Raw genomic sequence first — 17,025 nt, 5'->3', positions numbered from 1 at the left:
CGGTGAGGCTACAGGGAGCAGAGGTAAAGAAGGTGCAGGATTTTAAGTACTTGGGGTCAACGGTCCAGAGCAACGGGGAGTGTGGAAAGGAGGTGAAGAGGCGGGTACAGGCAGGTTGGAATGGGTGGAGAAAAGTGTCAGGTGTGTTGTGCGATAAAAGAGTATCAGCGAGAATGAAAGGAAAGGTGTACAGGACAGTGGTGAGACCAGCGATGCTCTACGGCTTAGAGACAGTGGCGCTGAAGAAAAGACAGGAGGCAGAGTTGGAGGTAGCAGAGCTAAAGATGTTGAGGTTCTCTTTGGGAGTGACAAGGATGGATAGGATTAAGAATGAGTTTATCAGAGGGACAACCCACGTTAGATGTTTTGGAGATAAAGTCAGAGAGGCCAGATTGAGGTGGTTTGGACATGTTCAGAGGAGAGATTGTGAATATATTGGTAGAAGGATGCTGAGGTTGGAACTGCCAGGCAGGAGGTCTAGAGGAAGACCAAAGAGGAGATTTATGGATGCAGTGAGAGAGGACATGAAGTAAGTTGGTGTGAGAAAAGAGGATGCAGAGGATAGGGTTAGATGGAGGCAGATGATTCGCTGTGGCGACCCCTGAAAGGGAACAGCCGAAAGACAAAGAAGAAGAAGAATTACTGATGTTGGACTGCTATTATTTTGAACACAACTGTATATATATATATATATATATATATAGACCCAAAAAATGTATACACACTTCAACAGTTGTTAACTATGCCCTTTAATTGGATTATGGCAGCAATGTGCAGTATTATGTTTCCTCTAAAGATGTCAGTCACACTATTGTTATCATGTGACTGTCAGAAGAGAGGTATAGGTTTCATGTTTAAGCGTGTACACATTTTGTGGGCCACTCTGTATGTATATATACATAAGCATATATGTATATATCCTTTTAACAAATATCAAAAACTTGAACGGAAGGAAACAATTAAAACCAAGTTGTTATAAAATAGGCATAGTGGTAATGGTCATAGACTTATATCCATAACTCACTTTGTTTAATGTTACTACAGTACTTGTAAACATAGACAAGAAACATTGGAGTAGAACAAAGAAAAACAAAGGAGTGAGAATGTGCGACAAACACCGATAATCAGTGACTGGTCTTTGCAACCATACTGTAGGCTCATACGAGCAGTCACAGAGTAGGCCATACTTTTACTCTCAACTCATCAAGAACAGCAGATATGATGTGAACTAGTGGCATGTGAAAATGGGGGAGGAGATATCCTAAAAGGAATTACTCAAGGAAATAAATTTTTTATCACAGTAGATCAGTCTGAAGAACTTTGAATTGACATTTTGCTCTAGGGGACAAATGCTCCCTACAGCAAAACACACTCTCCAGGTCCGTCCCCACCCCCCCCTTTAATTTGTCACCCATGACCACACAATCTGTCGAGTCTGGAAGCTTTAATTTCCCCCACTAATAGATCTCGCTTCCATCATGTCCAGCCAGAGATTTCATTTAATCTCCTGTCCCAGTGCATGGGAGTGCTAAGTGCTTGAGAGGATTATCACTAAATGCTGTCCAAAGCAGCTGCCTAAAGCAATTAGTTAACAGTCTGACAGAAAGGAGCTGATATTAAATGACGAGCTTGAAAAGTTAAACAGAAAAGAAGCAACAACAAAAAATGTAAATAATAATGAGCAGAAATATGTGAAGGGTAGAAAAGAAATGCAAATCAACAACAAAAAAAACATTAGACATTTTATTCATTTTATTACTACATTATAATCTTTCCAGTAGTTTTATATTAAAATATGCCATTACAGTAAATACAACAACTTTTTCATTCCACAAGCTTGCAGACGTCCAGTGTGGAATATTGAACACACCAATGTTTTCAGGAAGCTCCGGTGCACAACTTTCACAGCCTTCCTTATTGAACAGGATCGTAGATGAGTGAATAGAGACTACGGTCACATAATCCACACTGTCTTTACTCACTCATCTACTGTCAGCCCCGGCTCACTGATTGAACTCTGCCTCAAATATAAGCAGTTAAATAAAAATCATCACTGAAGCATTCTAGGTTAAGCAAATTAAAGAGAAAGTAGGCAGGTTGTTTTGAGAGTGGCATGATGAGATTTTGAAGAAGGGAATAAGTGCTAAGAAGAAACCCTCATTCCCCCACCATACTGCCCCCAACATTTGATTTATCCCATTTGAAATTTACAGGCTTGGAGAAGGGTGAAGTTGTTTTCTGAAGTTTGTTGAGGAAATACAGACTAGCGCAGTGCTGAAACTGCAATCTATGTACGTGTGTGCATGAAGAGACACTGACCCAGCAAAGGGTACACTTCAACTTGGAAAATGTAAAAGGATGAATATCCGACTCTCTATAGCGGCTACAACGATGCAGCACTAGATTAGACACTTCAAGATGACGCAAGAAATCTCATGGCTGTGATATTATCGAATTTATTCCAAGTTGGGCAGCTTGTCGTCCTTCTCCATTGAGGTTTTAACACATCACACGAAGACTCAATATTAAAAGCAGACAACAGCATGCTGCAGGCTAAATAGACAAGATGCTACCAGGCTTCTTTTTTTTTTTTTTACAGTAAAGGGACTCTTGCTCTCTTCCTCTAAACATCTTCGATCTGATTGTTCGCTCCAGAGCCTTCGAAGAGTGCAAGCTGTCAGTATATAATTACACACAACGAGGGGAGTGGTTTGCAAACATTCAGTAAATGTAGTCTCTTTACGCCATTTATCATCTGATGGCTGTTCTCATGCAGCAGAGTTTTTAGTAGTATAAACACAAATATTTCTTCTCTTACATACATTGTACAGGATTTTTCGACACAACATAAAAAATAGACTTCCGGTCATGACACTAGATCAAAGAATCACAAGAGTTCCACAAGAGCATCCTGAGCGTTAAAACAAATGCAAAAATCAGTCCAAAAGGTGGAACCGGATTACATCAAAATCACTGTAAGTGCGTATACCAGATTTAACAAGCTCACTTGGTATTCTTATCTGCTACGACTTCACAATCTAAAAACACTGAGCGTTGCGGCTGTCGCAAGCCTTTCTGCACCAGGCCTCACTTTTTATATATATATTTTTATATCTTTCTTTCAAGATCGAGAATCAAATTTAAAATAAAAAATATATTTAAAAAGATAAACTAAAGGTGAGAGACAGAGAGAGAGAGAGAGAGAGAGAGAGAGAGAGAGAACTGGTGGTGTTATATAAAGGTCAGTTTTGTGCCAGTCAGTTCTACCATCTCATAGTCCTAAAAGTATTTAATTGAGCACATTTTACATTTTAAATACATGGAAATACTACGGTCTTCTTTCAACATGGCTTATCCTCGAATGAGGGACAATCAAGTCAGTTTCCAGTTAAACCTCTCGACTTTCCCCAAGTGCTTAAAGTCAAATCAGGCAAACTTTCCTACAAAGGAATGACATGAATAGGAAAAAAAAATCCTAATATAAATGTTTACTCTTTCATGCACATTATATGTTTTGACTGAGCACTTGACTTTGTGGTTCCTGCTCAGTGTTGAAAGTGACAACCCTAAGAGATGCAAAGGGTGGAAAAACTAGATCCTAAATTTGGAAGGAAAAAAAAATAATCAAGTGTTTAGAGAGTACATTTTATCCCCACATCTGCCTTCAGACATTACATCTAACCCAAATACTAAGTTGTTTCTAAAACAATCCACAATTAGCCTGTTGCCAATTTCCGTATTGCAGAGCTCATATATTAGGTGACATGCAATGGTTTCTTCATAAAGCTGGTCATTAGTATGCACAAAGTTGCCCTTGTGGTTTGGTCCTATGGTTAATGTAACAGTGAACTGTCTACGACCCACTAGTTTACTACGTCCGACATGATGAGATGTGCATTACAGTCAGTCTGATGGCTTGACGTGTGTGCCTCATAGTGATGTGTCCTGATGAATGCTCTGCAGACAGCACAGCAGCTGGTAGTAAGGACTACCGGGTGATGCCACCATCTCAAAAACAGACTGGAAAGATCTGCGATCCAGCTCCTCGTCGATCTGGTGTCGGTAGAAGTCCATGGCTACCAGACAGAAAAGGCTGACGTCCACGGTGTCTGCCTTGCCCATGCGACTGATCACGTGAGGCAGGCTGGAGAAGACAAGTGGAGTTAAAGATAATAACTGTATGAGACAAACAGGTTTGTAACATACACACCCTTTCACTGACTCACTGTCAGTGTGTTTCTGCTATAATGAAATTCATTGCCTTAAGATCTCATATTTTACTATTTCTATAACAAGTTAAAAACAGGCCTCAGAGCTCCCCTAAAGCTCCAGCTGAAACAACCTTTAGATAATGCATTTTTTAAATTTATTACAAACCCCCTCGTTTATGTAAATGAGAACAGAATAGCTGCGCAACAAGCCGGGGGAGGGGATGTTCTTACATGAGGTCACAATAGGGGGAAAATCTAGTTGGCTTGTTCAAGCCATAGCCAATATAAAAATGGAAAAAGGACGAAAAGCAAGGATTTTTATTTTTTTTTTGTTCATGGACGCAAAATGTTTGCATATTTTGTTTGTAAATCTTAAAGTTTGAACAATAACATGGCACAAAACTTTGAGCAGCTCCAAATGCAGTAGGGAGGATGGCAGAAAATAAATGATCCTTATTCCACTGAGACAGGTCTGAGTAAATGCAGACAACAGTCCCTTACCCGAAACCTCTTGTGACCTTAACCAAGGCCAAGGGTTTGTTGAGGGTATAAAGTAACTGCAGATTTTTTAAAATGGAACTGGAAAAAGATTATAGTTTGTGAGGATTACACAGGGCATTAGAGGCTCAGTGGTAAGATTCTCGCCTGCCATACAGAGGGCCTGGGTTTGACTCCAAGCAACTGTCAAAATATCCATGCCATCCTTAGTGCTGGTCACAAGCTTAGAGAGCATGTAAGGGTTGCATTAGGACAGGCATCCGGCATAAAACCTGTGCCATGTGTATGTGAACTGAAAGCAGCCGAGAGTGTGCACTAAAAGTTGTTTATTTTACTACAGGAAATCATTCACATTTGTGATTTTGGAGTGTGCATTTTGGTATATAGATGATTAAATGACTCTAAAGTATAAACTGAGAATTTACCTTTGAAATCATAAACATACATTTGTTTAGTAATGACTACATCCTAACCCAAACGCCTATTTTCTACAAATCCACCACCTTTGAAGGAGGACCGTGCAGTTACTACACTACGACAGCTTACTAATAGCGAATAATAACTAGGAGGAAATGTGTGTAAGAGCATGTTCAGTATGTAAAACCATGTTTAAGGATACAGGGCAGATATCCACTGGCTGGTTGATGCGCTGACAAAAAAACAAGACAGGCTCCACATCGCCATGGCAACAGGTGTTCTCTGTGTAAAGTTGGAAAGCGAGAGCAGCACCCAGTCTCGCACCATGGAGGACTGACCAGTGGCGTGAAGTGTCTGAAACACCTGGAACAACAAGTGCAAATTAGAATAAGAGCACTACGCTAATACTGCTGGTAATGTTGTAATAGCTCGAAGTAACATAACTATTTGAGTTCTTGTTTTTTTAGGCTCAAATCTAATGCCACATTTGTTTGTATGGAACCATGCTATTCTCTTTTGCACATAAAAAGAGAATAGCCTTAAAATGACCTCCACACATTGAATTAAGATTACATCTGTCTGATAAACATGCAAAAATTATATATATATATATACCTATCATATTTAGGCCGCGAATAATGCAAGTGTATAAAATCATGTTTATAGATCATTTAATAGATTAAACGATTATTGTTTATAATACGAGGGTTTACGACTATACGAGGGTTGCTTAAGTCAAACCAGGACTCCCTTTATTTCCCTAATGTTTTCCTAGTGCTTCAATGCCATCGATGTAGAAAGTTGTCTGAGTACACTAGAGTTGTGATTAGACTGCCCACTTAATGTCTGAAATCAATGTCAATGTCCCAAACATGTGGGAACAGCTTAGAGCGGGGTCAGGACCGTATTTGAGATGCGACAAAGAGATCCGTCTCTTCCGCAAGTTGGCAACAAGTTATGTAAATAAAAAAAAAAATCAGGCTTTCTACTTGACTGCAGTGGGGTCCAAGCCACCACAGAATCTTTATTCACATAGGTACAGCAAGGTAGAACATTTGCGCCTATTAAATGTTTAACCGCGGCTAAGGGTCTCATTACCATACTGTGCTTTGAGTCTTCTGTAAATGTCAATGGGTTTTACGCCATCATTCACGCAAAATCTTATCACAACTCAGCAATACCAAACATACCTTATAAACCACTGTGGCCATAAACTGGGGGTAAGGTTGCTGATTGGACAGAAACTCTCCAATGACTTTATTCATGACATCTTGTGGGGGGAAAAAGTCATCCAGGAACTGGGGCAGTATCCTTGACACCACACGCGCTTCATATGGAAAACCTTTACGGATCCTGAGTTTGGATACAAAAGTAATCACACAATACATGAGGTTGTTAACTGAAACTAAAATAAACTCAATTAATATGCATAAGATACAGTACATTTACAGACAGTATACACATACAGTATACGCATCATCTGTACCTGTCAAAAAGAACTGAGACACGCTCCATGGCAACAATAACAGACTCGCTGTCAGGAGCCGTGGGGTCTGTGTCGGCCGGCCGACCAGGACTCCCTCTCTCCTTTCCTGTGGGATAAAAACAAATCGGTCGCAAGTTAGCTTAAATACATAATTTCTGAATACTACTGAATTATTGTACTTACTCCTTTCATTACATTAAACAGGAAGTTGAAATACTCTGAATTACTGTACTTACTCTTTTCATTAAATTAAACAAAAAGCATCCAACATTTTAGTAATTTCACTTGTCAATCCAATTAAAAAGGGTCCTGTTTTCTTGCCCTTCCAGTGAAGGAAGTGTGAAGAGTGTGTGTAGAGGTGCTGTGTATTAGTCAGGTGTGTTAGCATGAGGAAGGGCACTAATCTGTTCAGTTGCAGGATTTTTTGTTAGTAGGTGGGTCAGTGTGGGGAGCGGGGAGGGGGGTAAAAGTGAGCTGAAATGTGTCCTGCCTTCCTCTCCAGGCACACCTGTGTACATGCAGGTGAGCATGAGACCCAAGGCGGCCATGGCGCGGTGCGGGCTCGGCATGTTCACGCGTTCCACGCTCAGCTTCACCAGCGTCTCTGCGTCCATGCGCGACAGCTGTTCAGACAGAAGCAATCGCTCCAGGCCTCGCAGGGCACAGTGGTAGATTACTGATGGAGTGGCCTCCTCACTGGCTGAGAGCATTATGCCACACACCTAGAGAAGAATAAAGCATGAGACCGAAACCAAAGTCAATTCATCCATCTGTTTAGACAAGTGCAACATCTAGTCACTGTTTTGACTGTACTGGGAACCGCAACATATTAAGTTATTGCATTTGCCATGTTTTCTAATGCTGCAACTAAGAAATACTACACTAGGATCATGTCCTCTTTCTCAATTTTTTAATTTTATAGAAATCATTTTCATCCTCGTCAAACCATTAAGCAAGCCCTCGTGCCTGGTTGCTTAGCCTCAAAAACAAGAGTGCATGTAACCCATCTTCATATATACAATTTGGGAAAGAACCAGATATATGTGTGATGGTTAAGTGTCCAGATCAATTTATTATATTTAATGTACTGCATGCATGTCCATGTCCTTACCTGGACAACTCCTGCATTAAATTCTGGGCCTACATCCAGTGGGTAGTTTTCCATCATGTAGAATGCTACAGCACACATTACTAACACATGCTGCTGATTATGCAAGTTCACACAGCTGAAACAGACACACACACACACAAACACAGGTTAGTTTAATTGCCATTAATAACCTAAAAATCTTATATCTTACACATAACACAGATAATAAGGAGCTAATAGCGATGCAGTTTTAATATCTGGGATTTAGCCTCACAGCATGGTACACAGAGTCTGGCATTAGCTTTAGCCCCAGGCATCCAAAACTCAAGGGCACTAATGGTCAGCATGAGGTCTTTTATCTTGACTGGGTACTAGCTGCTGACTGTTTCCTTCTCATCTCGTATTCCCTCATATGAGACAAATAGATCTACACTGGCCCTAATGATTTATTATCAAGCTGAGCTCATGCCACTGTGTGTTCCAATTTGATCGCTGTGAGGTCAAAAAGTCTGAATATTGCTGCTTGCTTTCACATTGGGACTGATGAAACTTGTTTCAGTGTGTTGCGTGGAAACCACAGAACTGGACGCATGTTATTCATAAGCTATTAGTCATATTTCGACAGTATGTAGAGTATTAGTAAAAGTTTGTGTGTGTGTGTGTGTGCGGAGGAAGGGGTGGTGGTGACTCACTGGGCAATGGCCCGAAGATTAGACAGTACATATTCGCTGACTGTGGGGATGAGTTGGCGTGCCGTGTCGTCCAGGAGATCACACTCCAGCACATAGAGCACTCCATGCAGCGCTCCGATTCGACTGGGCAGATGAGTGCTCCTCAGTGACGACTCCAACAGCCGACACACAGGTTCTGCCGTCATCTTATCCTGACACACACACACGCATTCACAGCAATTAAGCAAACACAATGTCTACATCAACCCCCTGCCACCACACACACGCAGACACACTCACCATGCCCAGTACAGCAGCTGCTTTGCAGATGGCAGGGACAAGATATTGGTTGAGAATCTCATCCTCTGGAGGGTGAACCTTTTGCAGCTCCATCAGAGTGGAAAACATCATATCAAACTGATTCCTTTCCGTGAATAGATCGGACACTGCCAACAACTAGAGACAAAAGACAATAAAGACAAAAACTTACAATAGGAATATAGAGCTATTTAATATTTAATAAGGATCATAAATTTGGTTTTGTAAATAAAACATTATCGATTTTGATACTGAGAAAAACCCATGTACAGTTTGCCTCTAACTGTTAAATAGCTGCTTTTCAGAAAAAGCGAAAAGGTTTTAGATTAAAAAGAAGAAACAATGCTTTCTGACCAATCAGAATCAAGCAGTCAAAGCTCTGTGCTTCTTTTTTTTATTTAAATTTACTTTACAGTATGTGTGTTACTTATAAGAAAGACTGCCAGCAGCTGCACACGAAATAGCTAAATATTTCAAACCAGTGTGAACTGATCTTATAATACGCACAACTAGATACACATGCATTTATTCATTTAGTCCAATAATTTTGTTTACATTTAACATTTAAAAGATTAAAGAGCAGTTAGCCCAAACTAGCATGGAACTGAACAAAACTGGTAGAATTATTATATAAATAACAATGCAGAATGAAGCTAAACCTATTGAATTGTATTATCATGCAACAAAAAGCAGGAATAAAAAGTGGGGGATTGAAAGACAAGAATAATCTGCCCTCTTACACAGTCGGAAAGTCAGCACACTCACCGATCTCACCACTTCACTTATAAGTACCACTGGAGTTTTTCTGCTGCTGGGACTTCCAGGGAGGATCCACTGGCTATAGAGCTCCAGGAGGAACTGGGAGCAGGAGTGGATATCAACCCCAGCTCTGTGTTTTCTGAATGTGAGAGAGGACAGGCAGCACCAGCATCAGTCCAGAGTAAATCCATGCCCAGATGATGAGTGCAGTTTATGGCTAAAATGCTACACCAGGTCACCAGTTTTACCCTAGGCTCATAAAGATGTGACAAAATCGCTTGTGTCACATGATGAGAAACATACAAATGTTTAGTTGTGTAAATCATCTGTTTGATGTATGAGGGTGTTCAAGTCAAACCAGGAGTTTGATTATGCAGAATAACAGAACATAGATATTGAAGTATGAATTATTTTTAATCCACTGCTACATTACTGCATTTATCCCAGCATTTCACTAGTGCTTGCCAACCATCAAGGTAGAAAGCTTTTTCAGTACGCTGAAGCCACGAGCGGACTGCATGCTTCACATCTGAAACACTGGTCTTCTAGAACCTCCATAAATGGCCCAATAATGTAGCTTGGAGCAAGGTCAGGACTGGACGGGGGATGTGGCAATAATTCCCATTCGAATTCCTCAAATGTGCAAGTTGTGCAGTTGAACGATTGTGTGCACAATTTACACGGACAGATGCGTCTCTTTTACACATTGGGGACGATTTATCTATCGATTTTCAAGGAGCAGGTGTTATACTTGCTGAATGTTCACCGGATTGCCCGCAGTGGGCTCTGCGCCACCTTAGCCTGGGAACATCATGCATGGATATACAGCATTCTTTAAAGGTTTGCAGCATTCAAATGTTTTACTGCCGCTAAGAGTCTCACCATACTGTGCTTGAAGTCTTTTGTAAATGTCGATCATTTTTTTGCCTTCATTCACAAGAAATTTCATTGCGATTATAAACAATGAAAGTTGTCGTATATGAAAGAATGGGACTAGAGGAATCATTAATCGAGCCGATCATTTGTATTTGTTTTGATACACAACAGCTTTCTACAATCGCTGAAATCCTTGACCCATATAACTCAAGCATGTTTTGTTGCTCGTTGTGTAAATCAAGGTGTGTAAACTGAATATACATATGTAGGTCCATGTGTTCTTGTGCCTGTGTGTGACCTCACCTGGAGTTAATAGGAGATATCGGAGGTGAAGCAGTTACAGGAGCATCAGTTTCATCTTCCTCATCATCACCCCATTCTTCCTCCCTCAGCGGAGTGATATTGTTCCCCATCCACACAGAGTGAATGGACACCTACAGCAATCAGCATACAATCCATACATTATCAGGCAGCCTTTAACAGAGAGACAAGATTTACTGCATGGTTGCTGGTTTGTTTTGCATTCTCTAACCTGGCCTAATTTATAGTCCATGTTGCCTAGTTCTCTCTCAGTGTTAATCTGCAGGAGGAGTTTCTCATGACTGATTAAAGTGCCTGCACAAAAACAAATAAATAAACAAAATAGCAGAGGATCAAATATTTGCATACAGAATCAAATATAGGATTTGCACACCTAGTTGCAGGAGCCTGATTGTGTGTTAATACCTGTTAATGAAGATGACAGCGATGGCACCGGGTCCCAGGCCTGGTAAGGAAAGTGTGTGGCTATATTGTCTCGCTTGGACATCATTGCCTGAATTTCCCTCTCTACTACACCTCTGATTGCACTCAGCTTACGCCCAAACCTGTTAGTCACAGAAGAGATTATGGAGAATTCACAAACTCGGTTGCTTCTCAAAGTGCCTTATTAACAGATTTTACTAGCTAAATACTAAATTAGCTCCAACCTTAAGCCTAAATATTTAGTTTTGTGGGTTTTTCCAAAATCATTTAGAGTAAGAACAGCACTTAATGCTGTGTGAATAAGTGAGCAGATAAATTTCAAGCGGGAATCTCATTCTCACAATCCTGGGATCGGACGTTCCTTTCACTATTTTAAAATTTTAATCTTGACCATTATAAGAGGAAATGAACCTGGTGTCCAAGGCTTTGAGGCTCTTGTTGCGTGGCTGCTGTTCCAGACAGCTGACGGCTGGGTTCCCGGCTATAGGCAGAGTCATGGCGCTCAGCACCAGGGACGTGATAGCCTGCACTGCCAACACGTTTATCTGCGTCCGCTCCAGATCATCCTAACACACAACGTACCTTTTAATATTAGTGTCACGATTTATCAATTGAACGAGCGAAGACTCGACTCACCTCTTGCTGAGTTTCCTCCTCTTGATCAATCGTAATTGGCTGGGTGACCAGCACCCCTAACAGAGTGGCCCAGGTCTCTTCAAATTGTGTCCTACTGCTCCATCCTGTAAAGGACACATCAAAAACACATCAAACATGACATAAAAAATGAAAATCTGCCATCATTCACATGTAATCAGACCACACATTCATCTGTCTTATACCGAGAACGTTGATGCGGTAAAGGAATTCTCTGAAGACTTCTTTCTCTTGCAGGAACTCAACAGGAATCTCAGGCAATGTTGTGTTAAACTCCCCACCACGCTTGGGGGACCAGCCCAGCTTCCAGACCTATGACACACAAATAAAGGCTTGCATTTAAATACTTCTTTACTACACTAATAGTAGGAGAGTATATATACACACACACACACACACAATACCTGTAACTGAGACTCCTTAGTTAAAAAAAAATAAATATGAGACAGGAAAGTAGACAACCCACAACTAATCCTGTATCTGTTTTGACAGCATCTTTGGCTTTATGAATAGGGTGATTGCAAATGGCAACTGGTTTAGTGGTTACACATGTCAGTGAGTGTCAATAACTCTATACTGTATATAATTCATGTTCTATATATTATATCTTTCATCATGTTTATTTATGAATTCTGATTTCCCTCTACTGTAACATTTTCTGTAGATTCATAATACATAATCTCATTTAAGTCAATTTCAGTTCCAGATTTTCAAAAAGAAGACACATTTTGTATTTAATTACCCCATTTTACAAAATACTGATAGAATAATAGTCATAGCGTGAGATAAAAACATTGCTATACGCTGTCCAACTAGATATCTCTCACCAGAGGTGGGATGCGTGTGTAGCTGTTGACAAGGGGCAGCCTGGCCAGACTGATGGTCACATTCCTAAGGGTAGGAGTGAGGAATGCTGGGATATTGCTGTTTCGGTGGTGACCAAGAGCCAAAACACTCTGCAGGCTTTCCACTAGCTCAGCCATGATCTCACAGCACTGCTGCTCACACAGGTCTAAAATAAACATACACACATAATAATGATTTTGTTGTAAATTCATTTCAAGTTATGATTATCAGGGATATTTATCTGCATGATATTAATTTCTTCAGGAATGACACGATCTTGTAAATGAATCGAATCTATCGAATCGAAGTTATATACATTTCAATAGTATGTATTTTGGAATGCATCAAAAAAATTTTCAATGTATATTTACATTTTTTTAAGAAGTGTCAAATTTCTGCAGTAGCAGCAACCAGTATCTGAAGTGCTTAAGTTACCAGGGTAACCTCTTGTTGCTACGGTGGAAATTTCACACTCCAAAAAACAAAATGCTGAGCAGAAATTAAAAACATACACTATTAAAATGGACATAACTTGTGAACAAATAAGATTTAATTAATTTACAAGGTGGACACTTTAATTTCTGTAGAGCTTAATATGCTGATTAATATTGAATGTAATATTAATTAATAATTGCTTACAATATTTATAGATTACTTACAAATTACTATTATTATTAAGTAACACTAATAAAAAGCTGTCTGTGATGACAATAATTAGTGCATGAATTTAATGCCAGGTATCATGTAAGTGCCATGTTCTTTTGCAATCTCCTGAGGTGCAGTGACTATAGCCACTTCTGGCAGGGTGATAAACCGCTGTTCACTTGTTGCCTTCACTGCTCACAGTTCCCTTTTAACTGAGTAGTTTTGCTCCCTACAGTTTGGAATCTAAATTGATGTGGCTGTATTCCCTGTACAGTCCACCTGGCAAGAAGCTACTATTTGATCGAATGACTTTTCCTCACTCCCTGCTCAGCCAAATCCTCTACATCAGTGCCATCATTGCAAAGACTGAGTGAACTAGTGTAAGTTCCCGGGTACAGTCGTCCCGGCCAGATACAGTATTAAGTCACAGATAAAGCTAGAAAAGCTAACTATGCTTCCTGTATCCACAACTCCAGTTTAAAATCACATGAGGTCACCTGGTTACAGTATGAAAAGGGGTTAAATTTTGGCTCCTAAGCATTTTGGGTTCAGGAGCCAAAGGACCCTAAAGATCTGCGTTTGTCTGGAGCACTGATTATTCATCTGAGAGTCCCTTAGCCCAACCCTGTGTGCCAGCCAGAGTTTGTGCTATCCTGGCAGATGTGTCAGTAAGTGTGTGAGTATGTGTGAGAATGAGAGTGCATTTTAAGTGAAACCCACTGCCTTTTCCTGAATCCACCTGGTCCTCCTCAGACTCTCTGTCAGCGTTTGTCTTTCTCTCAGGCCGTACTAGTTGATCTCCCGCACCAACTGTGACTGCATGAAAAACAAAACAATCAGTTTTAAATATTTTATATAACCAGTTAAGTACATGCTTGAAGTCTGCCAAGCTTCCACTCGCACTTACCTGCGCGGATTAGCAGGTGGACGCAGTGAATGACTGAGCAGGTGTGTGTGAGGTAGGTTCGAGAGGCAAAGTCTGCCCATACTGACGGCTGCTGTAAGGCCAAACACAGGCAGGACACACTCATCTGTACATCTACACTGAGAGGTAACCGGTCCTGTAGCAAACGCCATGTCACCAGCTACACAGAGAGGGAGAGAGAGAGAAAGAAAAAAAAATAATAATCCAGATTTTGGGAAACAGATGGTAAAAAGAAACATGGATTCGTAACTATGAGTTGAGGCTATAAGTTAAAGGATAAAAATAGAACCACAGACCATAATGATCATCATTATATGTTCCTTTGATTTGATTAACGATTTTAGTAGGACTAATCTCATGCATTTATTAAATGTAGTTTTAAATTTCAAGCACATGACAGAACAGTGTATTATCACATCAATTACTGCGATACCGATATTATAATGCTACACTGCTTAGCTCTGGGTAATCTGATTTTAAATGCTTAAGTTCTATACATTTACATTTTACATTTACATTTAGCAGACGCTCTTATCCAGAGCGACTTACAAAAAGTGCTTTAAAGTTTACGTTTTAAAGTCTATATTTTAGTGAAACACACTAATCAAACTAGAAACACCCTGATTTTAACTTTCATTGTTTGCCAACATTTATTTCATTTAGGAATTAAATAACTCAATTTAATGGACAGTCTAATGCAAAATGGGTGTATGTGTATATACCTCTATGACCAGAGTGGCGAAGGAGGTGATCATGTGCTCGGTGGCAGGACGGATCTGTAGGGCCGAGGGCAGTTTGGGCAGAGACAAGAGGTACCGACTCAATGCACTACACACACTCATGACTTTCTGGTAAAATCCTGCCTCACCTGCAACACAGAGGCAAAGACTTTTATTAGTAGTAAAACACAACATCATAAAAAATAAACAGTACTGTTCTTTGGGCAACCGGGACTGAAAGAAACTCAGAGAGAGAGGGTAAAAACAGAATTTTAACACAACACAAAATTATAATTTTCTTAATCCATATACAGTATGACCAAAGCACCAGCAGGTTCATGGCGTGTAAGTTTATAGCTCCAAGGCTGTGGTATATTTCCAAGGATTTTGTCAATTTTAAACAATTGAACCTTTACATTTAATTGAAAAGTGTAAATGGAGCCTGAATTAAAAACAGACTCACTGATTCAATAAATTTAATCAACCAAAAGATCAGGATTTTAGGTAGGACAGTGTCTTTAACAACATAGAAGACTCACCATATACACTGCTAAGCGCGTTCCAGTAAGAAGCGTCCGTGTTGGGTTGCGATGAGAGGAGGAGTGGCTGATGAGGGGAAGGGAGCAGTGCTGTGATGCTTGTCAACTGCTCAAAAATCACATGAAGCGTGGTCTCAAAAAGAACTGCTCCCTGATCTCTGCACAGCCTCTGAAGGCCAACACTCAAACATGGAGCCAACAGGCACAGGTTAAAGTCCTGAGATGGAAACACAAAAAGAAAAGCTGAAGAGGGCATGAAGTCAGTACTGAGATAGCAGATTAGTTCCAGAAATCCTTTTTTTTTCCTTCCACAAAGACTCTTTCGTTATCATTACTAGTACATAGTGCTAAAAAACTTCAAACAAGAGCTTTAACATCACAGGTTTGTGATGAATACCTTGCAGGACATGATGGCGTTTAAGTCAGACTGGGGTAGTTTGGTTAGCAGGTCAGTTGTCTCGTACAGAGATCCTTCACCTCTCACACAGCACTGGGATTTGACCAGGGCAACGTACCAATCCTGTAAAACAAAATCAATACAATAAAGGAATAAAATACATTGTGGAAGCCAACCAACATTGATAAAACACACCTCTGAAACTGGAGATTCCTTTCATAAATGTTAAGTACAAATTTTTTTTATTTTAATTATTCAAAGTTTTAGTGTATGTAGACCGTCCAGCATACAAGTCCCTTTGAACAAGCTGTTGCTACAGAAAAGATCACATTTTAAAACAAGTGCATTAATATATACTATTAATTGAAATTACCACTTATACTAATACTGCCAGAGCTGCCACTGTAGACAACTAATCAATTCCTTCTGACCAATCAGTATTAAGAATGGCTGTGGCACAGAAATACACATTAGGATAAAAAAACATTAGTCTTATGAATCTCACCTTACTAGGCGTTACACTCTCTGGGGCAGGGGGTGGATTCCCGTCCAGCGGGTGTGATGAAATCGGAGGGGAGGGGCTTGTGGTTTCCTCTGCAACCGTCACTCTAAACCTGTCCAAGAGGGAGTAGAATCTCTGATGCCTATGAAAAGGGAAAAAAAGGTGTTTTAATTATCAGCAGGCCCATCACCCATCACTTTAGTCGACATTAGAATAAATAAATAAATGTGTGTATGATAACATAAGCAAAGCACAGGAAATCACAAAAACCTAGAATTACCTCTGAGCTAGACCGCTAGTCTGGAGGTACTGTTGGATCCTGTCCAGCTCCTCCAAGGGTAGCTGAGCTACGCTATTCTACAGAGGAAAAAGAAAGAAGGACATTGTTTTCACACAAGTCTTTTGTTCTTTTATGACTCGTAACCTTTTCATTCCCATAACCAAGCTGCATTTTTTCATTCCATTTCCATAGAACAGCGCATTCTTTGGCTTTGTTTAGACTGTAAGTCTGCATACTCTCTTCCAAAAAGAGATCAATAACAGTTTGTTTAATTTTCACTTGATATAATTATTAACCTTGCAAATCCTCAAAACATAATTAGGCTAAATAATGACATAAAAAAAAAAGTAAAATAGAAGATAAGGTGAGAGAACTAAACGAACTAAGGTGCTGCCGCATCACTGCTTTTAATTTAAGGGTGTGGCAATAGTTCTTTACATCCTTTGAA

At 40.0% G+C, this 17,025-nt stretch overlaps 1 protein-coding gene across 6 annotated transcripts in view; it reads right to left on the bottom strand.

The window, feature by feature from the left end:
* Positions 1-1,729: 1,729 nt before the first annotated feature.
* htt (huntingtin) overlaps positions 1,730-17,025 on the bottom strand; it is a 52,962-nt gene continuing 37,666 nt past the window's right edge. For 4 of the 6 annotated variants that reach the window (XM_053501701.1, XM_053501703.1, XM_053501704.1 and 1 more), the window contains 23 exons: positions 16,578-16,654; positions 16,301-16,439; positions 15,796-15,918; positions 15,399-15,615; positions 14,863-15,008; positions 14,123-14,300; positions 13,936-14,031; positions 12,552-12,736; positions 11,910-12,036; positions 11,707-11,810; positions 11,482-11,636; positions 11,053-11,192; positions 10,859-10,941; positions 10,630-10,760; positions 9,457-9,589; positions 8,674-8,829; positions 8,395-8,585; positions 7,724-7,838; positions 7,103-7,334; positions 6,613-6,718; positions 6,317-6,479; positions 5,329-5,489; positions 1,730-4,144 (listed from right to left, as the gene is read on the bottom strand). In XM_053501701.1, coding sequence (XP_053357676.1) covers positions 3,931-4,144; positions 5,329-5,489; positions 6,317-6,479; positions 6,613-6,718; positions 7,103-7,334; positions 7,724-7,838; positions 8,395-8,585; positions 8,674-8,829; positions 9,457-9,589; positions 10,630-10,760; positions 10,859-10,941; positions 11,053-11,192; positions 11,482-11,636; positions 11,707-11,810; positions 11,910-12,036; positions 12,552-12,736; positions 13,936-14,031; positions 14,123-14,300; positions 14,863-15,008; positions 15,399-15,615; positions 15,796-15,918; positions 16,301-16,439; positions 16,578-16,654 — 3,372 coding nt within the window. In that variant the 3' untranslated portion in view covers positions 1,730-3,930. The remainder of the gene's footprint in view (positions 4,145-5,328; positions 5,490-6,316; positions 6,480-6,612; positions 6,719-7,102; positions 7,335-7,723; positions 7,839-8,394; positions 8,586-8,673; positions 8,830-9,456; positions 9,590-10,629; positions 10,761-10,858; positions 10,942-11,052; positions 11,193-11,481; positions 11,637-11,706; positions 11,811-11,909; positions 12,037-12,551; positions 12,737-13,935; positions 14,032-14,122; positions 14,301-14,862; positions 15,009-15,398; positions 15,616-15,795; positions 15,919-16,300; positions 16,440-16,577; positions 16,655-17,025) is intronic. The other 2 variants (XM_053501702.1, XM_053501706.1) reach the window with 1 other exon arrangement.

Source organism: Clarias gariepinus, chromosome 8 (genome assembly GCF_024256425.1).
Source record: "Clarias gariepinus isolate MV-2021 ecotype Netherlands chromosome 8, CGAR_prim_01v2, whole genome shotgun sequence".
Classification (NCBI taxonomy): Eukaryota; Metazoa; Chordata; class Actinopteri; order Siluriformes; family Clariidae; genus Clarias; species Clarias gariepinus.
The sequence above is the reverse complement of the archived record's forward strand: the minus strand, read 5'-3'. Positions and strand labels throughout refer to the sequence as shown.